The 22,960-nt window shown below is 36.2% G+C and overlaps 1 protein-coding gene across 3 annotated transcripts in view; it reads right to left on the bottom strand.

Moving 5' to 3' along the window:
* Positions 1 to 7,890: 7,890 nt before the first annotated feature.
* The window catches only part of GUCY1A2 (guanylate cyclase 1 soluble subunit alpha 2), a 586,113-nt gene continuing 571,043 nt past the window's right edge, over positions 7,891 to 22,960 (bottom strand). For 2 of the 3 annotated variants that reach the window (XM_059874953.1, XM_059874952.1), the window contains one exon: positions 7,891 to 22,414. In XM_059874953.1, the coding sequence (XP_059730936.1) occupies positions 22,207 to 22,414 (208 nt within the window). In that variant the 3' untranslated portion in view covers positions 7,891 to 22,206. The remainder of the gene's footprint in view (positions 22,415 to 22,960) is intronic. The other variant, NM_001191341.1, reaches the window with a different exon arrangement.

Raw genomic sequence — 22,960 nt, 5'->3', positions numbered from 1 at the left:
CGACTAGCTCAGAGAGTTAATTCTGGCAGGGAATATGAGGAGAGGAAGGAAAGTCAGCGGAAGACCAAGGAACAGACTGAAGCCCTATTAATGGTGGTCAGAACTGTTCTGAGACAGCCTGAGAAAAGTGCCCAGAGGGACCCAGGTGGAAAGGGATGGATTTGCTATTACTGTGGAAAGGAGGGGCACCTCAAGTCGGATTGCCCTCAGGCTTCTAAGCCACTCCTGGGTCCATGTCCAGTCTGCAAAGGACCACACTGAGGGAGAGACTGCCCCCAGAGGTGTAGGCCACAGGGATTGGACTCTCAGGACAGTCAGGACTGAAGGTGGCTAGGGGTCCCCACACAAGCTTCTGTTCCTAATTATACCTGAGGAACCCCAGGTATTAATAACTGTGGGAGGAAAATCAGTTGATTTCCTTTTGGACACTGGGGCTACTTACTCTGTGATTATGGAAGCCCCTGGTCCACTTTCTCCCCAATACTCTACTGTAATGGGATGAGGCAAATGTTAGCATTTCAGTTGTCCTCTAAGCTGCAACTGGACTCTGTGCTGTTTTCACATGAGTTTCTGATCATGACAGAATGTCCCTCACCCCTTTTAGGGAGGGATATACTGAGCAAGTCCATGCCTCTATTTTCATGAATATGGAGGCTCCTCTTTCCCTCCCAGGAACTGAACAAAATGTAAATTCTAGAGTGTGGGTTGATGGAAAAACTGTGGGTTGAGCACAAAATGCTTTTCCTGTTGTTGCCAAGCTCAAAGACCCACACGTATTTCCATATCAAAAGCAGTATCTTCTAAAACCTGAGGTTAAGGAAGGGTTAAAACTTATCATTAAAACTTCAAAGGAACAGGGGCTATTAATTCTCTGTGAGGAGGCCTTACAAATAGCTGTGAAAAGAAGAGAAGTGAAAAGCAAAGGAGAAAAGGAAAGATATAAGCATCTGAATGCAGAGTTCCAAAGAAAAGCAAGGAGAGATAAGAAAGCCTTCCTCAGGGATCAGTGCAAAGAAATAGAGGAAAACAACAGAATAGGAAAGACTAGAGATCTCTTCAAGAGAATTAGAGATACCAAGGGAACATTTCATGCAAAGATGGGCTTGATAAAGGACAGAAATGGTATGGACCTAACAGAAACAGAAGATATTAAGAAGAGGTAGCAAGAATACACAGAAGAACTATACAAAAAAGATCTTCATGACCCAGATAACCATGATGGTGTGATCACTAAGCTAGAGCCAGACATCCTGGAGTGTGAAGTCAAGAGGGCCTTAGGAAGCATTACTATGAACAAAGCTAGTGGAGGTGATGGAATTCCAGAGTGTTTTCAAATCATAAAAGATGATGCTGTGAAAGTGCTGCACTCAATATGCCAGCAAATTTGGAAAACTCAGCAGTGGCCACAGGACTGGAAAAGGTCAGTTTTCATTCCAATCCCAAAGAAAGGCAATGCCAAAGAATGCTCAGACTACCGCACAATTGCACTCATCTCACATTCTAGTAAAGTAATGCTAAAAAATCTCCAAGCCAGGCTTCAGCAATACATGAACCATGAACTTCCACATATTCAAGCTGGTTTTAGAAAAGGCAGAGGAACCAGAGATCAAATTGCCATCATCCGCTGGATCATTGAAAAAGCAAGGGAGTTCCAGAAAAACATCTATTTCTTCTTTATTGACTATGCCAAAGCCTTTGACTGTGTGCATCACAATAAACTGGAAAATTCTGAAAGAGATGGGAATACCAGACCACCTGACCTGTCTCTTGAGAAATCTGTATGCAGGTCAGGAAGCAACAGTTAGAACTGGACATGAAACAACAGACTGGTTCCAAATAGGAAAAGGAGTACATCAAGCTTGTATATTATCACCATGCTTATTTAACTTATATGAAGAGTACATCATGATGAACACTGGGCTGGATGAAGCACAAGCTGGAATCAAGATTGCTGGGAGAAATATCAGTAACCTCAGATATGCAGATGACACCACCTTTATGGCAGAAAGTAAAGAAGAACTAAAGAGCCTCTTGATGAAAGTGAAAGAGGAGAGTGAAAAAGTTGGCTTAAAGCTCAACATTCAGAAAACGAAGATCATGGCATCTGTTCCCATCACTTCATGGGAAATAGATGGGGAAACAGTAGAAACAGTGGCTCTTTATTTATTTTTTTGGCTCCAAAATCACTGCAGATGGTGACTGCAGCCATAAAATTAAAAGACGCTTACTCCTTAGAAGGAAAGTTATGACCAACCTAGACAGCATATTAAAAAACAGACACATTACTTTGTCAACAAAGATCCATCTAGTCAAGGCTATGGTTTTTCCAGTAGTCATGTATGGATGTGAGGGTTGGACTATAAAGAAAGTTGAGTGCAGAGAATTGATGCTTTTGAACTGTGGTGTTGGAGAAGACTTGAGAGTCCCCTGGACTCCCAGGAGGACTGATGTTGAAGCTGAAACCCCAATACTTTGGCCATCTTATGTGAAGAGCAGACTCATTTGAAAAGACCCTGTTGCTGGGAAAGATTGAGAGCAGGAGGAGAAGGGCACGACAGAAGATGAGATGGTTGAATGACATCACCGACTCAATGGACATGACTTTGGGTAAACTCTGGGAGTTGGTGATGGACAGGAAGGCCTGACGTGCTGCGGTACATGGGGTCGCAAAGAGTTGGTCGGATATGACTGAGTGACTGAAATGAACTGAGCTCAACAGTCCATGCAACACTCCTATTTTGGGAATGAAAAATAAATGATAAATGGAGACCAGTTCAAGATTGACAAATATAACTGAGGCTGTGCCTCCTTTACATCCCCTCGTGCCTAATCCTTATACTCTACTGTCTGTAATTCCTGAATGAGCCAAATATTTTTCAGTAATTGATTTAAAAGATGCCTTCTATGCTATACCATTGACGAAGGGAAGCCAATTTTTATTTGCCTTTGAAGACCCTATCCAGTCAGCTTCTCAGTTAACCTGGATAGTTTTGTCCCACAGGTTTGTGACAGCCCTCACTTCTTTGGACATAGTTTGTCAAGAGATCTACAAAACGTCAATAGCCCTGAGACAGTGGTGTTACAATACATAGATGATATCCTGCTCAGTGCTGAGACAGAGGAAGTTTGCTCAGAAGCCTCAGAAGACTGCCTAAACTTTTTGGCTGACTGCAACTATAAAGCATCAAGGGAAAAGGCTCAGCTTTGTCAACAATCTGTTAAACCAGATCAGATCAGATCAGATCAGTCACTCAGTCATGTCTGACTCTCTGCAACCCCATGAATCGCAGCACGCCAGGCCTCCCTGACACAGTGAGGGACTCCTCAGACACACTGCTGAGACTATTCCAAAAGCTGAAAAAAGGTAGGCATTATCATTTCATGAGCAGTTAAAAAGGTCCAATGGAACCAGTATCAAGAGTGTAGTGTGCTCATCCTAGTGCATCTCAGAGAGAAGCAGAAAACTTAGACCTCGACTTTACCGTTTCGAAGGCTGAAAGTCGCAAAATGTGGGTAGTTTTGGTTGGTAATTTCTTGGGTAGAACTGGCTATCCTTTATTCTACTCAGCAGGCATCTTTCAGTCTTATAAACACCAACACCCGGAGTTCACTCAGACTCACGTCCATCGAGTCAGTGATGCCATCCAGCCATCTCATCTTCTGTCGTCCCCTTCTCCTCTTGCCCCCAATCCCTCCCAGCATCAGAGTCTTTTCCAATGAGTCAACTCTTCGAATGAGGTGGCCAAAGTACTGGAGTTTCAGCTTGAGTTTCAGCTTTAGCATCTTTCCTTCCAAAGAAATCCCAGGGCTGATCTCCTTCAAATGGACTGGTTGGATCTGCTTGCAGTCCAAGGGACTCTCAAGAGTCTTCTCCAACACCACAGTTCAAAAGCATCAATTCTTCGGTGCTCAGCCTTCTTCACAGTCCAACTCTCACATCCATACATGACCACAGGAAAAACCATAGCCTTGACTAGATGGACCTTTGTTGGCAAAGTAATGTCTCTGCTTTTCAATATGCTATCTAGGTTGGTCTGGGCCTAAAAAGCTGAGCACTGAAAAATTGATGCTTTTGAACTGTAGTGTTGGAGAAGACTCTTGAGTGTCCCTTGGACTGCAAGGAGATCCAACTAGTCAATTCTAAAGGAAACCAGTCCTGAAAATTAATTGGAAGGAATGATGCTGAAGCTGAAACACCAATACTTTGGCCACCTGATGCAAAGAACTGACTCATTGGAAAAGACCCTGATTTTGGGAAAGATTGAAGAGAGGAGGAGAAGGGGACAACAAAGGATGAGATGGTTGAATGGTATCATTGACTCGATGGACATGAGTTTGAGTAAGCTCTGGGAGCTGGTGATGGAAGGGAGGCCTGGAGTGCTGCAGTCCGTGGGTCGCAGAGAGTCAGACACTACTGAGTGACTGAACTTTGTCACTGAAAGAAAAGTTATGGTCTGGGGAGTTATGGCACAACGCCGAGGGTCTCACCAACAACCTATAGGATACCTGAGTAGAGAATTAGATGTAGTGGCATATGGCTGGCCACACTGTCTAAGAGTAGTTTTTGCTATTGCTTTACTAGTACTGTAAGCTCTTAAGGTTATTAATGGGCCTGATAGTCTATATGGGCCTGCTTCTGTTGACTCCAAAATTCCTGAGTCTGCCATTTGAGTTTGATCCTTAAGGCCTTCCTGTCCTGGCCTCATTGCTCCACTGCATTCCATAATCAGTCTGATTGCTGGGTCTGTGGAGCACACCCTTCCTCATCAGAAGGCTTTCCATCGTGGCCGTTTCCACTTCAGGGACAGGACTTTCTCCATGTCTGCAACCTTCACAAACAATTATATGTGATGCCTCTTTTTAACCTAATGATGTCAAACAATCCTAAAATGGACTGGTGATAGAGTTTTTACCTTAACTATGGACATAATGTGACTTTTAACTTGGATTATACTTTGTCTTGGTTTAATGACTATTTTGCTACACATAAGAAGACAGATCTGATGGTTTTTTACCTAATGTTTATATAGGATGAGGTCATATGGCTAACTCCTGAAAAGGGACGCCTAATGTTTACCCCATATGCTGGGAACAAACAAAGCCATCCTCAGAAGTTGGCTGACAACTTAATTATAATGAAAGTGAAAGTGAAGTCGCTCAGTCATGTCCGACTCTTTGTGACCCCATGGACTGTAGCCTACAAAGCTTCTCCATTCCATGGGATTTTCTAGGCAAGAATACTGGAGTGGGTTACCATTTCCTTCTCCAGGGGATCTTTCCGACCCAGGGTTCGAACCTGGGTGTCCTGCATTGGAGGCAGATGCTTTAACCTCTGAGCCACCAAGAAACAATTGGGGTTTTTGCCTCAAGAAATATGCAATGTAATCATTTCTGTGTTTTCTAACCCCAGTTCAGGTCCTCTTTTTGCCTGGCCAGGCACTGATTGGGACTGGATCCCTCAGTAACACTGGCTTGCTCCAAAAGGGACCTACTGGATATGTGGGGCTCTTACCTAAGGGTGTGGCTTCCCCTTAGCTGGTAGGAAGATGCACCCTAGGTCTAAATTTTAGTCATGGCTTCACATTTGCAGAGCCTCCAGAGAAGCCTGCTATTTTGCCACACCTTAGAACTCATTGGATAAGGTCTGTATTTCACTGGTATGGTTATTTGGCTGCAATATTTGTTCCCTCCCTGGGAACTACAGAGGTTATGCTACGAGTTGATGCTCTAACTACTCAACAAGCCTTACAAGATTCTTAGAAAGCTATTTCAGCCCTTAATGCTGAACAAATACAAATTAGAAAGGTGGTTTTACAACAGACTGGCCTTAGATATTCTAACAGCCACACAAAGAGGAACTTGTGCCATTATTCATACCCAATGTTGTGCATATATACCGGGTAGCAGCACTAATGTTACTCACTTTACTAAACACATGAACACAATGATTCAGGCTATGGATAATCCTGAAGTTTCAGTTGCTTCACTTTGGGAGACATTAACTAGTTCCACATGGTGGAAGACTATCTTAATTGCAATAATTCTGATTTTTCTGTTTTTGCTGTTCGCTCCCTGCATCTGTAACTGTGTAGCTGGATTTGTTTCTAGCTGCATGAAGGCTTTTAAGTTACAAATTGTTGTCCAAACTCCAACAAGTGCCACAGCTTCTTCCAACTACTACTTAAGACCTCTGGATCAGAGACCCTCAATATGAGGGCTAGGAGAATATGTTGCCTCACCAATTTAGGCATGACACCCCTTATCAGCTCAGAGCCAGTTATGGGATGAGAAAGCCGCCCTTTCCCTAGGCAACATGATTCTCCTAAAAGAAAAAGGTGGAATGAGAGGGTAACAGGTAGGAAGGCCAGAGGTCCCCAAGAAGTAGGAGGAAGTAAACTGCAAGTGGAAGACTTTTTTTTCCTTCTCTGTTGATGAAACCAGTTCTGCCGAAGACTAAGTTTTTTATTTTTTTTTCCTTTTCTCAAACCTTGGGCTGATAATGGCTCAACAAACCAATATTCATGTCAATTGTTTTATGGCCTGGGGAGACACACCTTGTACCATCCTATCTCAAAAATGCATATTGTGGGAGAGGGGTCTGGTGAAACTTCCTCAGCCTTGAGGTGCCTCTCTTATCTGATTAAGTTTTCTAACAGACATAAAACACCTTGCTAAAAACTAGCAAGAGGGCTTTGCTCAGATTAATGTCCATTGTGTCACTGATGCTATATACCCATCTCATCCCCTGCTACCTCTTTCTCATTTTGCCTTCAATCTTTCCCAGCATCAGGGTTTTTTCCAGTGAGTCAGCTCTTCACATTAAGTGGCCAAAGTATTGGAGCTTCAGCTTCAGCATCAGTCCTTCCAATGAATATTCAGGGTTGATTTTCTTTAGGATTGACTAGTTCTATCTCTTTGCAATCCTAGGGACTCTCAAGAGTCTTCTGCCAGCACCACAATTCAAAAGTGCCAATTCTTTGGCACTCAGCCTTCTTTATGGACCAACTCTCACATCCGTACATGATTACTGGAAAAACCATAGCTTTGACTATAGGAACCTTTGTCAGCAAAGTGATGTCTCTGCTTTTCTATATACTAAAGAACCCCAAACCCTGCCTCAGGGATTCACTGAGCTTCTTCCCTTCCATCATTTTTTTCTTTAAAGATTGTCATGGTTGAGCAGAATCCTTGGAGATGATTTCTGGAAATGAGTTCACCATCTCTCCAAGTTGCAGACTTTTCTGATTAAAGCATCTTTCCTTTCTATGGACACTTGCTCCTTAAATTATTGGATTTTGAGTGGCAAGCAGCCAAATAAGAATTTGGTAACATGGAGAGCCAGAATACTGTGTATTGGCTTCTTCATCTTGCATTTCATAAAGTACCAAGAGACGGAGTTAAGTTTAGGACAGAACTGTGTAGTTTGCACACAGAATTTGGAGAGGCTAATGACTTCTGCACTCAAAAACAAAATAAAGAAAAGAAAAATAGAAAAAAGAAAAAAGGAGATAGATTGGAAAAGAGTAAGACAAGACTGAAACAAGCATTGGAGACCCATAAAACTCCTCAGTTTACAGAGTCCTGTGGCAAAGATCAAATTAAGAGTACTGCCTTTCCTCTCAACCTTCCCTCTCAAGCCTTCTCTCCAGTACTGTGGACACTGAAGTTCTGGAAGATATTTAATAATTAAGGAGAGTTTTCATATTATAAAAATAATTAAAAATTGGCCTTGCCTGATGTTGTGTCAGTAGCATCATATTTAGTCATAATGATAACACATTGTGAACACTCCATTCACTCATTTACTGGTTCCCCATTCTTTCATTTACTATTCATTCATATTCTAAGTCATTGTCAGTCATGGTATGAAAAAATACACTAAGAAGGATCTATAGACTTGTCTGTTTTGGTATTGTTTATTGATTTAAATATTTTATAAGCGACAGTTTTGACTTATAAGGTAAATAAATGTTTGGTTTAAACAGAGAGTTTTGTAATGAATTATGTAAATATAACACACAACTGTTATTTCTACTTTGTTTTATAAGAATCCCAAATTTTTAATCACTGATTTTTCATATACAAATTTATCTTATTTTTCGGTCTGTAAATACAAAGACATTTTATATAATGAAACATACTATTTACATCATGCACGATTTAGAATAACTATAAATAAGCACAATCACATGAATAAAAAGTGGTGTTACATCAAAAGCAAAGACGTTTAGAATCCTATAAGTGCTTACATACTTTTACACACACTAGTATTCTTAAACTTCTAGTGAAATGAGACATATTTCATCCTTTCAATCAGAAAGCTTCTCTAAACTTGTACTATTGAGTAAAGAAAAAATACCTTAAAATATAATATGAAACACCAAACTTTTAAAATTAATGCTACATGTTTAAAGGATGCAATCATCTTTAAAATTCAAAAATAGCTTGACATTTAAAAACATATGTAACTTAACCATGCCCTATGAATATATTAGTATATATCTTAGTATTATTTTATGACATTGCAATTTAAGTTTGTGATAACTAGCTTTTTAAAAGTAATGATTTTACAAATTATAATTTGATAATAAAATAGCAAATGGAAAATACTATTTACATTACAGGTCAAACAAAAAATTTAGACACATAAGATTATAGCAAATGAATTGGACAAAACATTAAAACAATTCTGTTATCTGGTTAAGTAAAACCTACCCCATGCAGAGGAACTGAATGAAGGCCTAGCACAATATACTCATATGATTTTATTAAGTGGGTTGGGGAAACCTGTTTATATTTGTATAGCATTTGAATGTTTGATAGAAATGCATTGGCTACTTACACATTAAAATGAGCAGGCAGATTTTTGTTTATTTTGTTTTTATCTAAATACTGTTAGGGAAATGAAAACCTTTGGCTTGGTAAAATGGGTATTCACAGTTGAAGTGTCAGAATTCAGGTAGATTGATTTTGAAATGAAGAATGATATGTATTATTTCTGAAATACACTTAATTGTCTATGGCCATACCACCCTGAACATGCCCGATCTCTTCTAAAATGCACTTAATTGATAAATTTTAAAAGCATAATGAGACAGCTTTGTCACTTGATTACCAAAATTATAATGTGATTAAAGGCAGTTATAAAATTACAGTTTGTCCAAGGAAAACTTTTCAGGAAGTTTTTTTTTTTTTTTTTTTAAAGAAAAAGCTGTTAATTCAACTCTAAGAAAATCAAAAAGTGGTTTTGCCCATGAACTGTTTTTCTATTTGAACTTGACCTGACTTTCGTAGTAGTAATAAGCTGCCATTATTATGTGAATCAATTTCCACATAGTTGGAATAATTTTTGCTTATTTCTAAATAATAAAAGGAGACAATGACTAGTAGTTGTTATTTTTGCCAGTCTGGACCTTCAATATAAATTCAGTAAGAGGCAACAAAATAGAGGGAGAAAATGGGACTGTAGCTCACAGCTGTTCAAATGTCATCTTATATTTCATCTGTTTTCCCTCAACCATATTTCTTCTATTTTTACATTCATTACTGAAAACATTTCCCTCAACAAATAAAAATGACAAAGATACTGAAGGTCATATTTCTTCCAAAAAAAAAAAAAAGTATTAAGGTCTATCATTTCAAGACAAAGGTTTTCTTAACACTGAAAAATATAGGAAGAAAGAAATTTGCATTTTCATAGATGTCAATTTATATGGAAGCTGCCTATTTTTTCACAATTTCAAAATAAATAAATATCAATGTGGAATAAATAAAAATTGATTGACATAGAAATTCTTCCCTTTGAAGTTTTAAATTTTCTGAATTTTTCATACCCTTTCCTTTGACAGATTACCTGATTTGTTATAGTAGAAGATCCCTGAGGTGTTCAATGAAGTTCAAATGAGAAATAAATACCAAAATTCAAAGGTATTTGACTTACTGAAGCAAATCTTTCCAGAGAGAAAACATAGCTATATCATTTCTACATAATTTGCTGTTAATGAACACAAACAAATGTATGTCACATAGAAAACTTATTAAAGAGCTTGAATGTAATATTAATACACAACAAAAAATTAATAAAATTTTCAGTTTTAGAGATTAAATATTTTTTAAATCTTGTTCAAGACTTGTTCAAATTATTGTGGTATTAGGGATATCTAAAATAGAAGAACATACTCTCTGTCTTTCTCATTATTCCTTTAAATGAGACGTTTTATTTCTTTTCCTTTATGAATCATATTATCTGCTAGAAATCACTGAATTTCCCTGGAAAAAAATGGTTTTGGATTGGGATTTGTAAATAATTGATCCCTCAATATAACTACCATAAAATGGTCCAACCTGTGTTTTTATACTTAAGATTTCTAGTAATTTGTTAATTCTAGTGAATAACTCAAAATGATGGTAATAAACAACTATCTGAATACATGCCAAAATTTAAAGGCATAGAGCTAAGAAATTTGGAATACATATTACTTTTTCAATACAGTAGACATGAAATTGATAGCAAACATTTTCAAACCCTCAAAAAAGAACCCAAACACCATACTATGTCAAACTGAGTTACAGAAGAGTATACAGGAAGCAAGACAGTGTATCCGTCATCTCTAGACAAAGAGCCAATAAAATCAAGTGGTACCTGGGAAGTCGTTTTTGAAAAAAAATTTCCCTATAGGTATAAGAAGCTTCTTTTCTATTTTTATCTTTAGCAGTGTGGTACCCAAGGAAAGATTTACCATTTGAAAACAAGAGGATTTTTTCAAATTAAGATGTTTGTAGGAGGAGAGTGTCCAAAAAGGGTCACCCTGATATTTCTTGAAATCGTGTTAAAATTCAATAAAAGAAGAGCATTTTAAAAAGAAAACAAAAACTCATGTTTGTCTTAACTGATGAAATGTCATAGAAGCCAAGTTCCCAATTGTCTCAATCATTTCTATACCCAAGTGGTCTGTATCTGAACAGTCACCTTCTTTTCCTTATCTCATGAATTCACAAAGTGTCCCATCATGTGAAAGTGAAAAAGCAATCTCAACCATAATAATAAAATATTATTTTTCCCATACTTTGTAAGAAAAAGAAAAAAAGGAAGGAAGGAAGGAAGGAAGGGGTGAGAGGAAGAGGGAGGGATCAAAGGAAGGAAAGGAGGGAGGGAGAGATAGAAAAGAGAAGCTGGGGATGCTGACAAACTTGAGCCCAAATATTTTGCCGCACATAACACCTATAGATACAGCCATTCATTTCACATTCATAACTAATCTTACTCAGAAGTAACATCAAACTCTACTGTTTATTCAAGTTAGAGCCACACTTGATATTTGGACTCTTGCATGGTTTCTTATCAGCATAAAGACTATGCTAATATTAAATTAGATCATAATGCAAATATTGATTACATAGTACCAAATATTCCCAAATTCTGCACTGATGGGCACATATAAAACAAGATTATTTCTTTCTTTAAATCTTTTTATTCTGATTAGCATATTTCCTGTTTCTTGATCAAAATTTTGACATGCTGAATTTCATGATATTCTGTTATGTATTAATAGTGTTTTAAAAATAAACTATAATCAGTTAGTCTTCCCATCTATCTTCAACTTTCTTCTAAGTTAAGAGGGTTGAGCTATTTAGGCAATTTAATGTATGCAAAGTGATTTTTGTCTCTTGTAATCTTCTATGTAGGTGTCTTTTTTTTTTTTTTTTGATTGCAGTCCAGCTGAAGTAAAATGGGATACTTCCTATAGTCAGATATTCATTTGCATTTTAGTAGGAGAATTTTTCTTTAGACAGGAAAAAAAAGTATTTTAAGGATTAAAAGAAAAAGCAATGAGTACCAACTGTTTCAGGTCACTGAATTGCATAACAACTGAAAGGGATGGATTTTATAATTGTCTGGTAACATACTTGAAACAAATTAAAAGGATAAGAATAATAATTTTGGCTACCATTCACTAGTAATTATCTTTGTACAATAAGAGCAAAAATATTTTTTTTTAATTCCTTGAATTATTGTAGATAATTATAGTCATCCAGTTTATCTATACGTGCTTTGCTAGAATGAAATCTAACATAAAAATAAATTTCTTATTCTTTTTTTTTAAATTTCTTATTCTTGATAACACTTTCTAGTCAAATAATAAAAAACAATTTATCTGAGACTTCAAGCCAATCTGATTTTAACCTGGTAATTTATATCAATAAAATTTGGAGAGGGAGGTTTCATGTTGATAACATCTGGCCACTCCAACATGGAGTTTTCTTTAACTACGGAGATTTGAACTAAAAAAAAGCTTAAAAATTTGGGGGGGGGCAGATTTTAAATTATTTTATAGAAATAATTGGTGCAGATCATCCTAGTCTCAGGTATTATATATCATCTCATACTCGCCTGCCAGCCTTCAGCGATAGTGATATTGACCATAAAGGAAAGCTTCTTGGGAGTCAATAAAAATAGAATTGTTCTAGGAATTGAGATTTAATTAAGTATAGAAATGCATACCTTCTTGTTAGTCATAAAACATATAGAATAACATATTTATTGTTCAAAATTTTGAACATAAATTATTTTTCATTTAGATTTATTCTGAGAAGTTGAGCTACTTTGCTCTAGATCCATATATAGATGAATGGGAATATAGTATACTTGACTGTTACCCTTAACCCTCATATTATTAAAAACAGCTTATTATTTTAAGTAAAAGAATGTTGCCAAATTTACAAACCATAGCTCATTGCCAAAATTAATAACTTTGACTCATTTATGACATCTTCTACATCTTTCTTTCTTGCAACAAATGGAAAACGTAGAGAAAAAAATTGAAATGTGATTTGTAATTCTTTGTTATCTTTTTCTTTCTCAGTGCTGAAGCACTTCATACCTTTAGAAAACTTTCAAAAACCTTTAGCATTCTGAAATTTTGCTATAAGTAACCTGGCTTTCAAGACAGCAACTTTTTGTCCTAAATTATTTTTTTTAACACAGGAAGCTCAACCTGGTGCTCTGTGACAACCTATAGGGGTGGGATGGGGGCTTGGTGGGAGGGAGGGAGGTTCAAGAAGGAGACAATATATGTAAACTTATGGCTGATTTGTGTTGTTGTTCAGCAGAAACCAACACAATATTGTAAAGCAATTTTTCTCCACTTAAAAATAAATTTAAAAAACAGTCTAATAATTCTGATTAAAAATTGCTCAGGTTTGTTTCTTCCTTTTAAAATTTCAGTTCTAAACAAACTCTGCTTGAATTCACTAGCTTCATGTAAAGTGAAACATCTTGAAATGATGTTTAGAGACTATCTAACCCATTTAATTTTAAAAGACTGGGAGTACACCTTCATCTCTCCTTCAGAACATCATCAAATGTTGTGAGGTAATTGTCTCCCCAGCTCCAGGACTCTGGAGCATCCCAGAATAAGATGGAAAGGCCTGGTGTCATAAAATCTTTTATCTCCTCTAAAGTTGATCACCTGTTTTGCTTGCAGCTAAAGCCCAATTTGAAAGCAATGTGAAGAAGAATATAGAATATAGTATAGATCCCCCAAGCCATTATATAGATGTAACTACACAGAATAAATATTTCCTTACCTTTGTGATTAGATTTTCCAACTAGGGAATGATATAACTTCTATAATGTCAGAACAACAACAACAAAAAATGAAGTACAAAATCAAATTGTATTCTTCTCTCTGAATGTTAGCTCAACCAGGCTTGTTATAAAAGGAAAAAAAATATTTTGCTTTAGTATTACTTGAACACAAATAGTCTTTTGTGCTAATTTTCACAGGCTTTCTGTGATATACATCTGATCTGATCTGATCTGGTATTTTTTCTTCTTTGCTCCTCAAGTCCAGATATTCTGACACTTGCATTGATCTTAATCATCGTAACGAAAACTAGCTCTATGTACCACCTTCAGAGTCTCTATATATAGCTTTGTGAGCTTCTAATTCCAGTTTCACAGATGTGTGCCCCTGCTAAGAGGTTGTCACTACCTCCTAAGAAAACTGAAATTAGTTCATGAAGGATTTTTTTCTTTCTTTTTAAAATAAAAATGAGCAAATCATTTGGCTTTCACTAAACCACATGTGTCTATTATGAAAACTGCCTCCCTTTAGGAGTATGTATACCTTCACAAAGAAAAAAGTTCAATCTCTATCCAATCTCACCTAAGCTCCTGCTCATCCCACCCCTCCATCTGTCCCTGTGTACTGAGTCTGATGCCAGGCAGCAAAATGGGAAGAACTGTCTTCAAAAAAAGTAAGGAGTGTGAGGAAACAATTTTGCAGAATTCTGATTTTATCCCAATTAATACATTACTGTTCTACTTGTTAATTACACTTAATAGCCCACAGTAAAAATTCATTTAGTAGAATCCCTTCTTTATCTCCAACTAGCCAAAAGGCCACAGAGGAAGATGAAATATAAACCAATTCCTTTATTTAAAAAATATATATCAAAAGAATTAGAAAAAAGCTGTTACTTAAGCTCACCATTTAGTTTTTCTTGTCTCTTCTGCTTTCAAATAATTAGCAATAGTACTTAAGTCTAACATTAAGAGTGGTCTGATCAGCAACTACATAACTGAGGAAATTAAATTCACTGTAATTTTTTAGTGGACTCAAATATTTTTATTATTTATTATCAAAAGCGTATTAAGGTATAAGCTTCCAATGATATATTAGAAGATGATCATCAAATGCTTTCTCAGTAGGAAAAATAAACAACTTTCCCAGTGACTCAACACACCCTGTTTAATTTTTATAGGGGAATTTTATAAACTGTGTGTAGGAGGATGTTAATTTAAGCTTTGATGTTGGTAGTTGAAAGGTAAAATACTAGCAAGTTCACTCACGATTACAATTGTGTTCAGATTCAAGATTATAAGGGAGTTTATCCATCTAGACAATAATAGAAGCTGTAATTAATGGACAGAGGAGCCTGGCAGGCTACAGTCCATGGGGTCACAACGAGTCAGACATGACTTAATGACTAAACAACATTCTTATTTAGAGGCTTAGGAATGGATTCTGACCTTATATGATTTTGCCAAATAATAATCAGATGATTAGAAGTACCTCAGTGTATCATAAATTTACCTGTTACTTTAATTGTAATCTTGATACATGATTCTAAATGAGGGAGGAACAATTTAACTACTAAAGGACTGATTATTATTAACCATGCTGTATCTGATTAAAATTATATTTTAAGAAAATAGAAATATGAATTAATCATTATGAAGCCTGTGAGATTTAGTGTAATTGTCAAATGAAAAGTACAGGCTATTTAAAATATAATTATACAATAATTTTCAGACATTTTAAAATTATACTTCAAGGTGAATTTCAACCAATCACATTCTGAAAGCCAAAATATTATTGTAGTTACTAAACATTCAGTGTCACAGAAAACAGTGAAAATGACTCTTTAATCTTTCATCTTATCAGAACTAATAAAACCAATAGTTGAATTAATTACCTTATCCCAAGGTGTATCTATATTTTTGCCAAGCCTACACTCTCAATTAGTTCATCCAACCCATTCTATATTTTTGCTCATTTATCTATACTTAAATACATCTATTTATTATATACTACAGAGATCTGAAAATCTGGGCACAAAACATTCACAATGATTTCAGAGGAATAGAAATCATATTATGATAGGTATCAATAATTATATATCAGAAACAATCTGATCAGAACATATCAATTACTTCATAGCATGTGTGAAAATGAAGAATTTATGAGAGAGATTAAGCATGTTACCTGCTCAGATAATTTTTATCTATCCCTTGCTGCTCATTTTGCTGTAGTAGAATGGTGAATATCATTTAAAAGTCCACACTACTTATATTATTGCTTATGTAAGACATGTCTCTCTTTCCCTGAACTTGCATAGGAGTGCAAGTTTCATACATCATCATCATCATGGCTTAGATTATTGCTTAAAGGTTGTTATAAAATATTGCTAGGAAATAATTTTTAGATGAATGTATGATTCAATGTGAAAAGTACAGAGTGAGACTAAGCATCATGTTGGTGATGTTTTAGAACATAAAAACCAAAGCATTCAGAAGTAAGGCTGTTACTTTGACATTTACTTCTCTGTCCAAACATTCATAGTTCATATCTTGGTGGTAAGGGTCAGCAAATATTGTGATGTTCTCTGCACAGCTCTGGCAGTTTCTAAGAAAATCTTACTGTGTCTATAATGCCTAATAGTGAGCAATATTAATCCCTCATGCTTATCAGTATTGACTTAAGTCTATAATAAATTTGAAGACTTATGCTCAAAAAAGTGGACTATAAATTTGAAACCAAAGCTGAAAAATTAAAACTTGTGAAAGAAATAATGCTATGAAACCTGGAGCATTTGCTTTTCAAAATAACTACAAATAAAATAATATATTTCTATCTCAGTCAGCTTGTATTTATTCCTAGTAGTTGGGATTATTTGAATATTCTTCAATGATCCCCAAATCTGGCTGTATATTAGCATAACCTAGAGTGATTTTCTAAATACAGATTCCTAGGCCTTCAACCTGAAACCTACTGAATCCAAATCTTAAAGGTAAAGCCCAGTAATTTGTGTCCCTAAAATTTCCTCAGGTCTTCCTTCATAGCTCAGTTGGTACAGAATCTGCCCGTAATGCAGGAGACCTGGGTTCGATTCCTGGGTGGGGAAGATCCCCTGGAGAAGGAAATGGCAACCCACTCCAGTATTCTTGCCTGGAGACTCCCAAGGACAGAGGAGCCTGGCAGACTACAGTCTATGGGGTCACAAGAGTCGGACATGACTTAGTGACTAAACTACTACCACTACTAAAAGCTTCCTAAGGCAGTCAGACACTGCCAAGCGAAGAGTTGAAACATTGAACAGGATCATTTCTTAGTAAGGATGGAACTGCCAATGAGGCACGTGGCTGAAGCTGTGGTCTGCGTGTCACAGCACAACAGAAATAAAGACACAGACTTGACTTCTCTATATCCCAAGTCCTTCCAACATGTCATTCCTTTTACTCATGTAATATCTACATTCAGTGCACACAAATGCACATTGTTTATTACTTTATAAAACTAAAACTATTCTATAACATAAGATTAGCTGTGATTCTTCCTGTTTAGAAATGTATCAATGACCTTTTATGAAAGGAAGAAGAAAGAAAAGAAGGAGCAATGACTTTTGTGAAAGGAAAAAGGAACAAAAGAAGGAAGTAAACAGAAAGGTAACATAATACTCAGGCTTCAACTTTTTGAATCAAGTATAAGGAATTTTGCACACGGTCTCAAAATGCTCTGACAAAATTTATGTTAGTCTGTATATAACATCAGTGTCTGTTCTTCATTCAAGACCAGGAGGAGCATGAAACTGAGTCCACAGCTGCAGTCAGTTTATCCATTTACAGTAAAATTTGTTCAATCATGTAAACACAGTTTATGTACATGGTAAGTCAGCTGGTTGTAAATTAAGTGTATTCATATTAAGAGCAACCCTTAAAGAATCATCATGTAGAATGTAGTATGTTACACTTTAACAATTAAGCCTCTCGTGCATTGTGTTTTTCAGGTTACATCTAATAAGATATGCTCATAGAAGCCTCTGAAATGACATAATTTTTGTAGCTGAAGATCTGCTATAGTTTTCCAGTCACCAAGTTGTGTCCGACTCTGTTACCCCCATGAACTGTGGCATGCCAGGCTTCCCTGTCCTTCATTATCTCCCTGAGTTTGCTCAAACTCATATCCATTGAGTTAGTGATGCATCCAGCCATCTCATCCTCTGTTGCCCCTTCTCTTCTTGTCCTCAATCTTTCCCAGCATCAGGGTATAATCTAAGAGAAATACCCAGGCTATAATATAGGGCTTAGGTCTTGGACTTGAATTTCTAGGTATTGTTGGCTGAAAGACATCTGGTGCCACCCAGAGCCTATTCAGAGCCACGTGTAATTCATTCTGAAGGAACATTTATTGAAATTGCACAAAGTGCTTAGAGCCAGATTGTATTTTGAAGAGAGCAGAGAAAGAAGCTACAGGTATAAGCAATGCTCCAGCTCAACTAAGAATGGTTAGTTCACTTGATATGTGCTTTGTTACTTGGGCCTGGAGTTTTGTGTATCTTCCAATCTGTCTAAAATAGGCATCTGCAACTGTTTCTATGGCCATGTTAGGTTCAGAGGTACAGAGAAAATGGGGTTTGATGGAACCAAACTTGACTTGGTAAGATGGTTTCCAATGACAGCATGGAGTAAGAGAGGATCTGGGCATGGGTTAAGTTGTGCTGAAAATGCATACAGACAAAAACCTACAAATAGAAGTTTTACTGTCTTCTCTAATAATCCACAAACTTGCCTTGAGTTAGGAAGACAAGGAATCTTCAATAAATATATTTAATGACATTCATAATCTTGAGCTCCCTCTTTATACCACATGATATCAAATATACCATTTCAACTAATATCAGTATGATTCTGTAGAAAAAGACATCCTGGCAGTTTTCCAAATTCTCTGTGATTTTGTGTTCTGTATCCATCAATTTAATTTTGCTTTATTGCTATAACTCTTTGGAGGAATTTGCCAAATTAAGACTTGTGAATGAGATTTTGTTTAAGTTGTTCTATTTTGCTCCTGGAGAGACACACAACTTTGCACTTTGACACTAAAACGCTATGCTCCTGCTACTATTGTTACTAGATAAGAAAAGTGTGAGATATTGAGAATACATACTTGAAGCACTGGATCCCCCATAAACCCACTCTCAAGTCTTAGGCCATCAGTGCCTGTCTCAGAGTCACTGTTGGTCATACACAGCTCACTGGATTTCACACATAATCAGACATTAAAAGGGAAATAAAAATATTTTAAATTTTTAAGAGAAGAGATGAGTATCAAGGCCGATTTTAGACAGTTGGACTAAACTGTTATCTAGAAGTTGTTTCTTCCTTCCCATCTCTACTCAACACTACACAGTCAAGAGTCCCAACTATATGTGTTCTTTAGGCATTGAGCATTATTCTTTTTATTATGGCTGTTACTTATTTATTAAGGTTCACAAAGCACATACTGTACAGTAGGTTTTGGGTACTTATGGGGGGTTTCCTGGCTTTGTTATATAACTCATTTATTTGTAAACAATGACATTCCATTAAAATCATATTGATGCCAACATGAAGGTTTGGTACTGATGGCTAGTCATAAAGTAACTTCTTCAAACCAGTTGCTTGAAAGAATACTGAAACAGAGGACTATAGGTGCCATTTTTTCCCTTAAAGTATCCCCTTTAGAGTGGGTAAAGCCATTTCCCCAATTTAATACCACTTGATTTCTAAAGGGACATTCATTTAAATTCCTTCCAATCTGCCACACTAAAACACATGATGGATGTAATAGTTTGTCCATGCAAATACTGTAGAGATATTTGTCAAATGAAAAACCAAATGCCACCCGTTATTACAATCACAATTGCTAATGGAGGATACATGTATTGTACTCTATAGGACACATAAAAATATAATGCTTTTTCACAGCCTCTAAATTCTATGATTGCAGCTAGAATGAATTGCCATTTTATACCATATTTTGCAAATACATATAGGAAGAGTGTAGCTACAATAAGTCAGCTGTACTAGGTTGGAAAAATGGTGATAGATCAGAATATTGCCTCAGACTATATCTTCAAAGATATATATTGTATGAAAAATGTAGTTTACATCCTGTTTGTGATATTGAATAGATCTCTGGCATATTCTTCATTGTGACATTTGTGACAACGTAAATAGCTACTTTTCTCTAAGTAAAATCATATAAACTAAGAAAGAGCTTATTCTTCTCACAAATTGAATATATACAATTCTTATCCCAAGCCCTATCAGCAACTACTAGATAATGAAGTAGATTGTTGAGGATGCTTTTAAAATATGCTTCCCACAGATAGTTTTAAGTATAGAGAAAATAACCATATGTTTAGAATAGTTGCTTAGACAAATCTTTACAAAAAGCAGAGAAATAGATCGGATGATTCTTGGAAGTCCCTTTCAGCCTTATGGTCACAAAACACATTGGTTATGATTAAAATACTTATAATTTACTATTTCACAATATGCTTTAAGTGACTGTGCAGAATAAGCCTAAATGACTTCAGTGAGTTTGGTTCTTTCTGCATGCTCCTGCGCTATAAGAAGACCACTGGCATAGCTAAGGCATTTCCTAGTCTCAGCAGGAGGATTAAAGTGCTCCCAGAGCCTATTCTTTCTACACTGACTGTAAGCTTGCCCTCTATTCCCTATGGAAGAAGTGAGTTAATCTTCTATGCCACTAAAGAAATTATTTTGTGAGTAATTATTCATATGAGAGCACCTTGTCCTCTGCCTCCACAGCCTCCTATAAACACCCTGGCCTTCTTGCTCAGATGTGGTTAAAAATAGAGACTTAGATCCAAGGAATGGAGGGACAGGCAAGGATTCAGAGAGTTCAGGATCTAGGTCCTATCTCCACATGAAAAGTGTTACACTAGTGTCCTCTTATGCTCCAAGGAGAGACAGAGTTCAATAATTATAAAAATGATAACCATTATAACAAATATTTTGCATATCTAAAAGTATTTCCTAGTTGTATACTTAGGGAGCTTGAAAACACTAATTAATCCTCACAGACTACATTGGACACTAGTTAATATATTCCTTAACTGAGTTATGTGATAAGCAAATCATAATGCAGTCAAAACCCTAAACAGAAAAATGTGTTTTATTTAGTAGACATAAGCTACCAATGAATATACTTACTGGAGTAAGAAATTGGCCACCACAAGGTTTCAAGGAAACAACACTTTCTAACTAATTAGACTGAAGAGAAACTTAGTTTTTATATCTGAACCAAATTAGGAAAATTGTGGACATACTGTGCTCCTAATTTCAGGGTGAGTCTGTAATAATATTTTCATGCATTGTTAATCCGAACATGCAGTGGAAGCCTATTTGTAACTACTGTGATTACTAAGTATGAAAGTTAGGCATACTTCAGTGTTAATGAAGGTGATTCACTGAACTTAAAAGTCACATCAAATAAACTATGGAAGAACAGTAAAACATCTCAAATTCATAAAGCACGTTTTCCCTTGTTTTTATTATGCAAGAATAAACAACATCCTTGGCAAAATAACCTACACTTCTTTCTCACTAATGCCAGTGTTTAGTAATTTATCCCCAAGTGTGGCAGTTAGCCTTTTGGAAGCATACATTGAAGAAGGTGACAGGGCAAGGGGAGAGTTACATGTCATTTAGTAGGATGCTGTTTATTATAATTTAGTATATTGTAAAAACTATGTATATTTAGAAGTGCTAAGTTGAAAGGGTCCAGTGTAGCAAAGCATTTTATTTTCACTGATATTTCTTAGAAAATAGCAAAAAGATCTTTAATCTTGGTTACAGATACATACGTTTGCTATTAGGAAATTCCATTTCCTTTGGATTCTGTGCTACATTAATGAAATCTAAAAGATATAATTACTAAGTAGATATACAATGCTTTCTTGGCATCTGAAATGCTAGGTTATGTTTAAGTCTAAGTGAAACTATATTTAACTTATAAGTTAGAATTATATAATGTATCAACTATACAGAAGCATATTCTGAAAAATCTAGTGCTGCATGAAATTATATAGAGGTATGTATAAAAATAGGTAATATCCCTAAAATATTTTGCAGTTACAGTTTTTCCTGCTGGGAAGTTTACCACACTGCCAAGATATATGTATGAAATGTCTGCTCAGAAAAACAAAATTAGAAAATATTCCTCTCATACCAACTCACTAAATGTAGGAATATATAATCAAAACTGGCTTTCAAAAGCAATACAAATATATAAAGATACCTATATGTGTGACAAACAAGAAAACATGGACTGTTGATTAGTTTTGAATGGGCCCCACATTTGTAATTAATTAAAATACATATATATGTATTATACATATATAATATATATATGACCTAAATCACTCATAAGAACGAATACATTGACCCCTTGCTCTCCAGGTTTTTTATTGACAGTCATAACCCATCTTTTTCCAGGATTATTGCCTGACATAACAGAAATTCCACTGTTTGTTCTCAACAAAGCAGTGAAAGAGAAATCTCTCTCTTCATTCTCCTGTCATGACCCATGTTCTGGGCTTGTGCTTTTTGGAGGAGTCTTTGATCTGCAGCAGGTCTCAGAGGCTTGTCTCCCGGAGGAACATAGTGCCAATGTTGTAGGAAACCTTTTTTATTTTCGATGAAGAAAGAGAAGGCTTTGGCTGCTTAGGACCAGTTCTTACCTCCAGGAAATAGCAGATACCAGGGATTTCTTTTGGAAAGTTGTCTGGAAGCTCTTCACGGGACCGAGGAATGAATGTGAAACTTTCTTCTCGTTTTAATAATCTAAGAAGAAAATATATAATGTGAATCATATGGGCAGGAGAGATGAGAAAAAATGGACACAAACTTTAGAGAATCAGGAAGCCTATAAAAGACTGCATGCATGTGTGCTTAATAGTGTCTAACTCTTCGTTAGTGCGTGGACTGTAGTCCCCCAGGGTCTTCTGTTTATGGGATTTTCCAGGCAAGAATACTGGAGTCGGTTGCCATTTCCTCCTCCAGGGTGTCTTCCCAACCCAGGGATTGAACCTGTGTCTCCTGCATTGGCAGGCAGATTGTGTACTATTGAGCCACCTGGGAAGCCTGATAATAATGAATTAAAAAAGCAAAGTTGTTCCTGGTACTACTTGACAATATTTGTTCAAAGTTGATTTGATTTTTTGTTTAAAAGGCTAAAGAAACTGCATAATACATGTTTTTATTCAAACATGCAAGATTTACCCTTTCTGTTTTAAAAATCTGCCTAAAGTCTGGAACATTCCTTCAATGTTTTATAGACTCTGAATAAGCTTTAAATCCTATGTGTCATTCATATAAATCAAGTTTTTA

The sequence above is a fragment of the Bos taurus genome, chromosome 15 (genome assembly GCF_002263795.3).
Source record: "Bos taurus isolate L1 Dominette 01449 registration number 42190680 breed Hereford chromosome 15, ARS-UCD2.0, whole genome shotgun sequence".
Taxonomy (NCBI): domain Eukaryota; kingdom Metazoa; phylum Chordata; class Mammalia; order Artiodactyla; family Bovidae; genus Bos; species Bos taurus.
The sequence above is the reverse complement of the archived record's forward strand: the minus strand, read 5'-3'. Positions and strand labels throughout refer to the sequence as shown.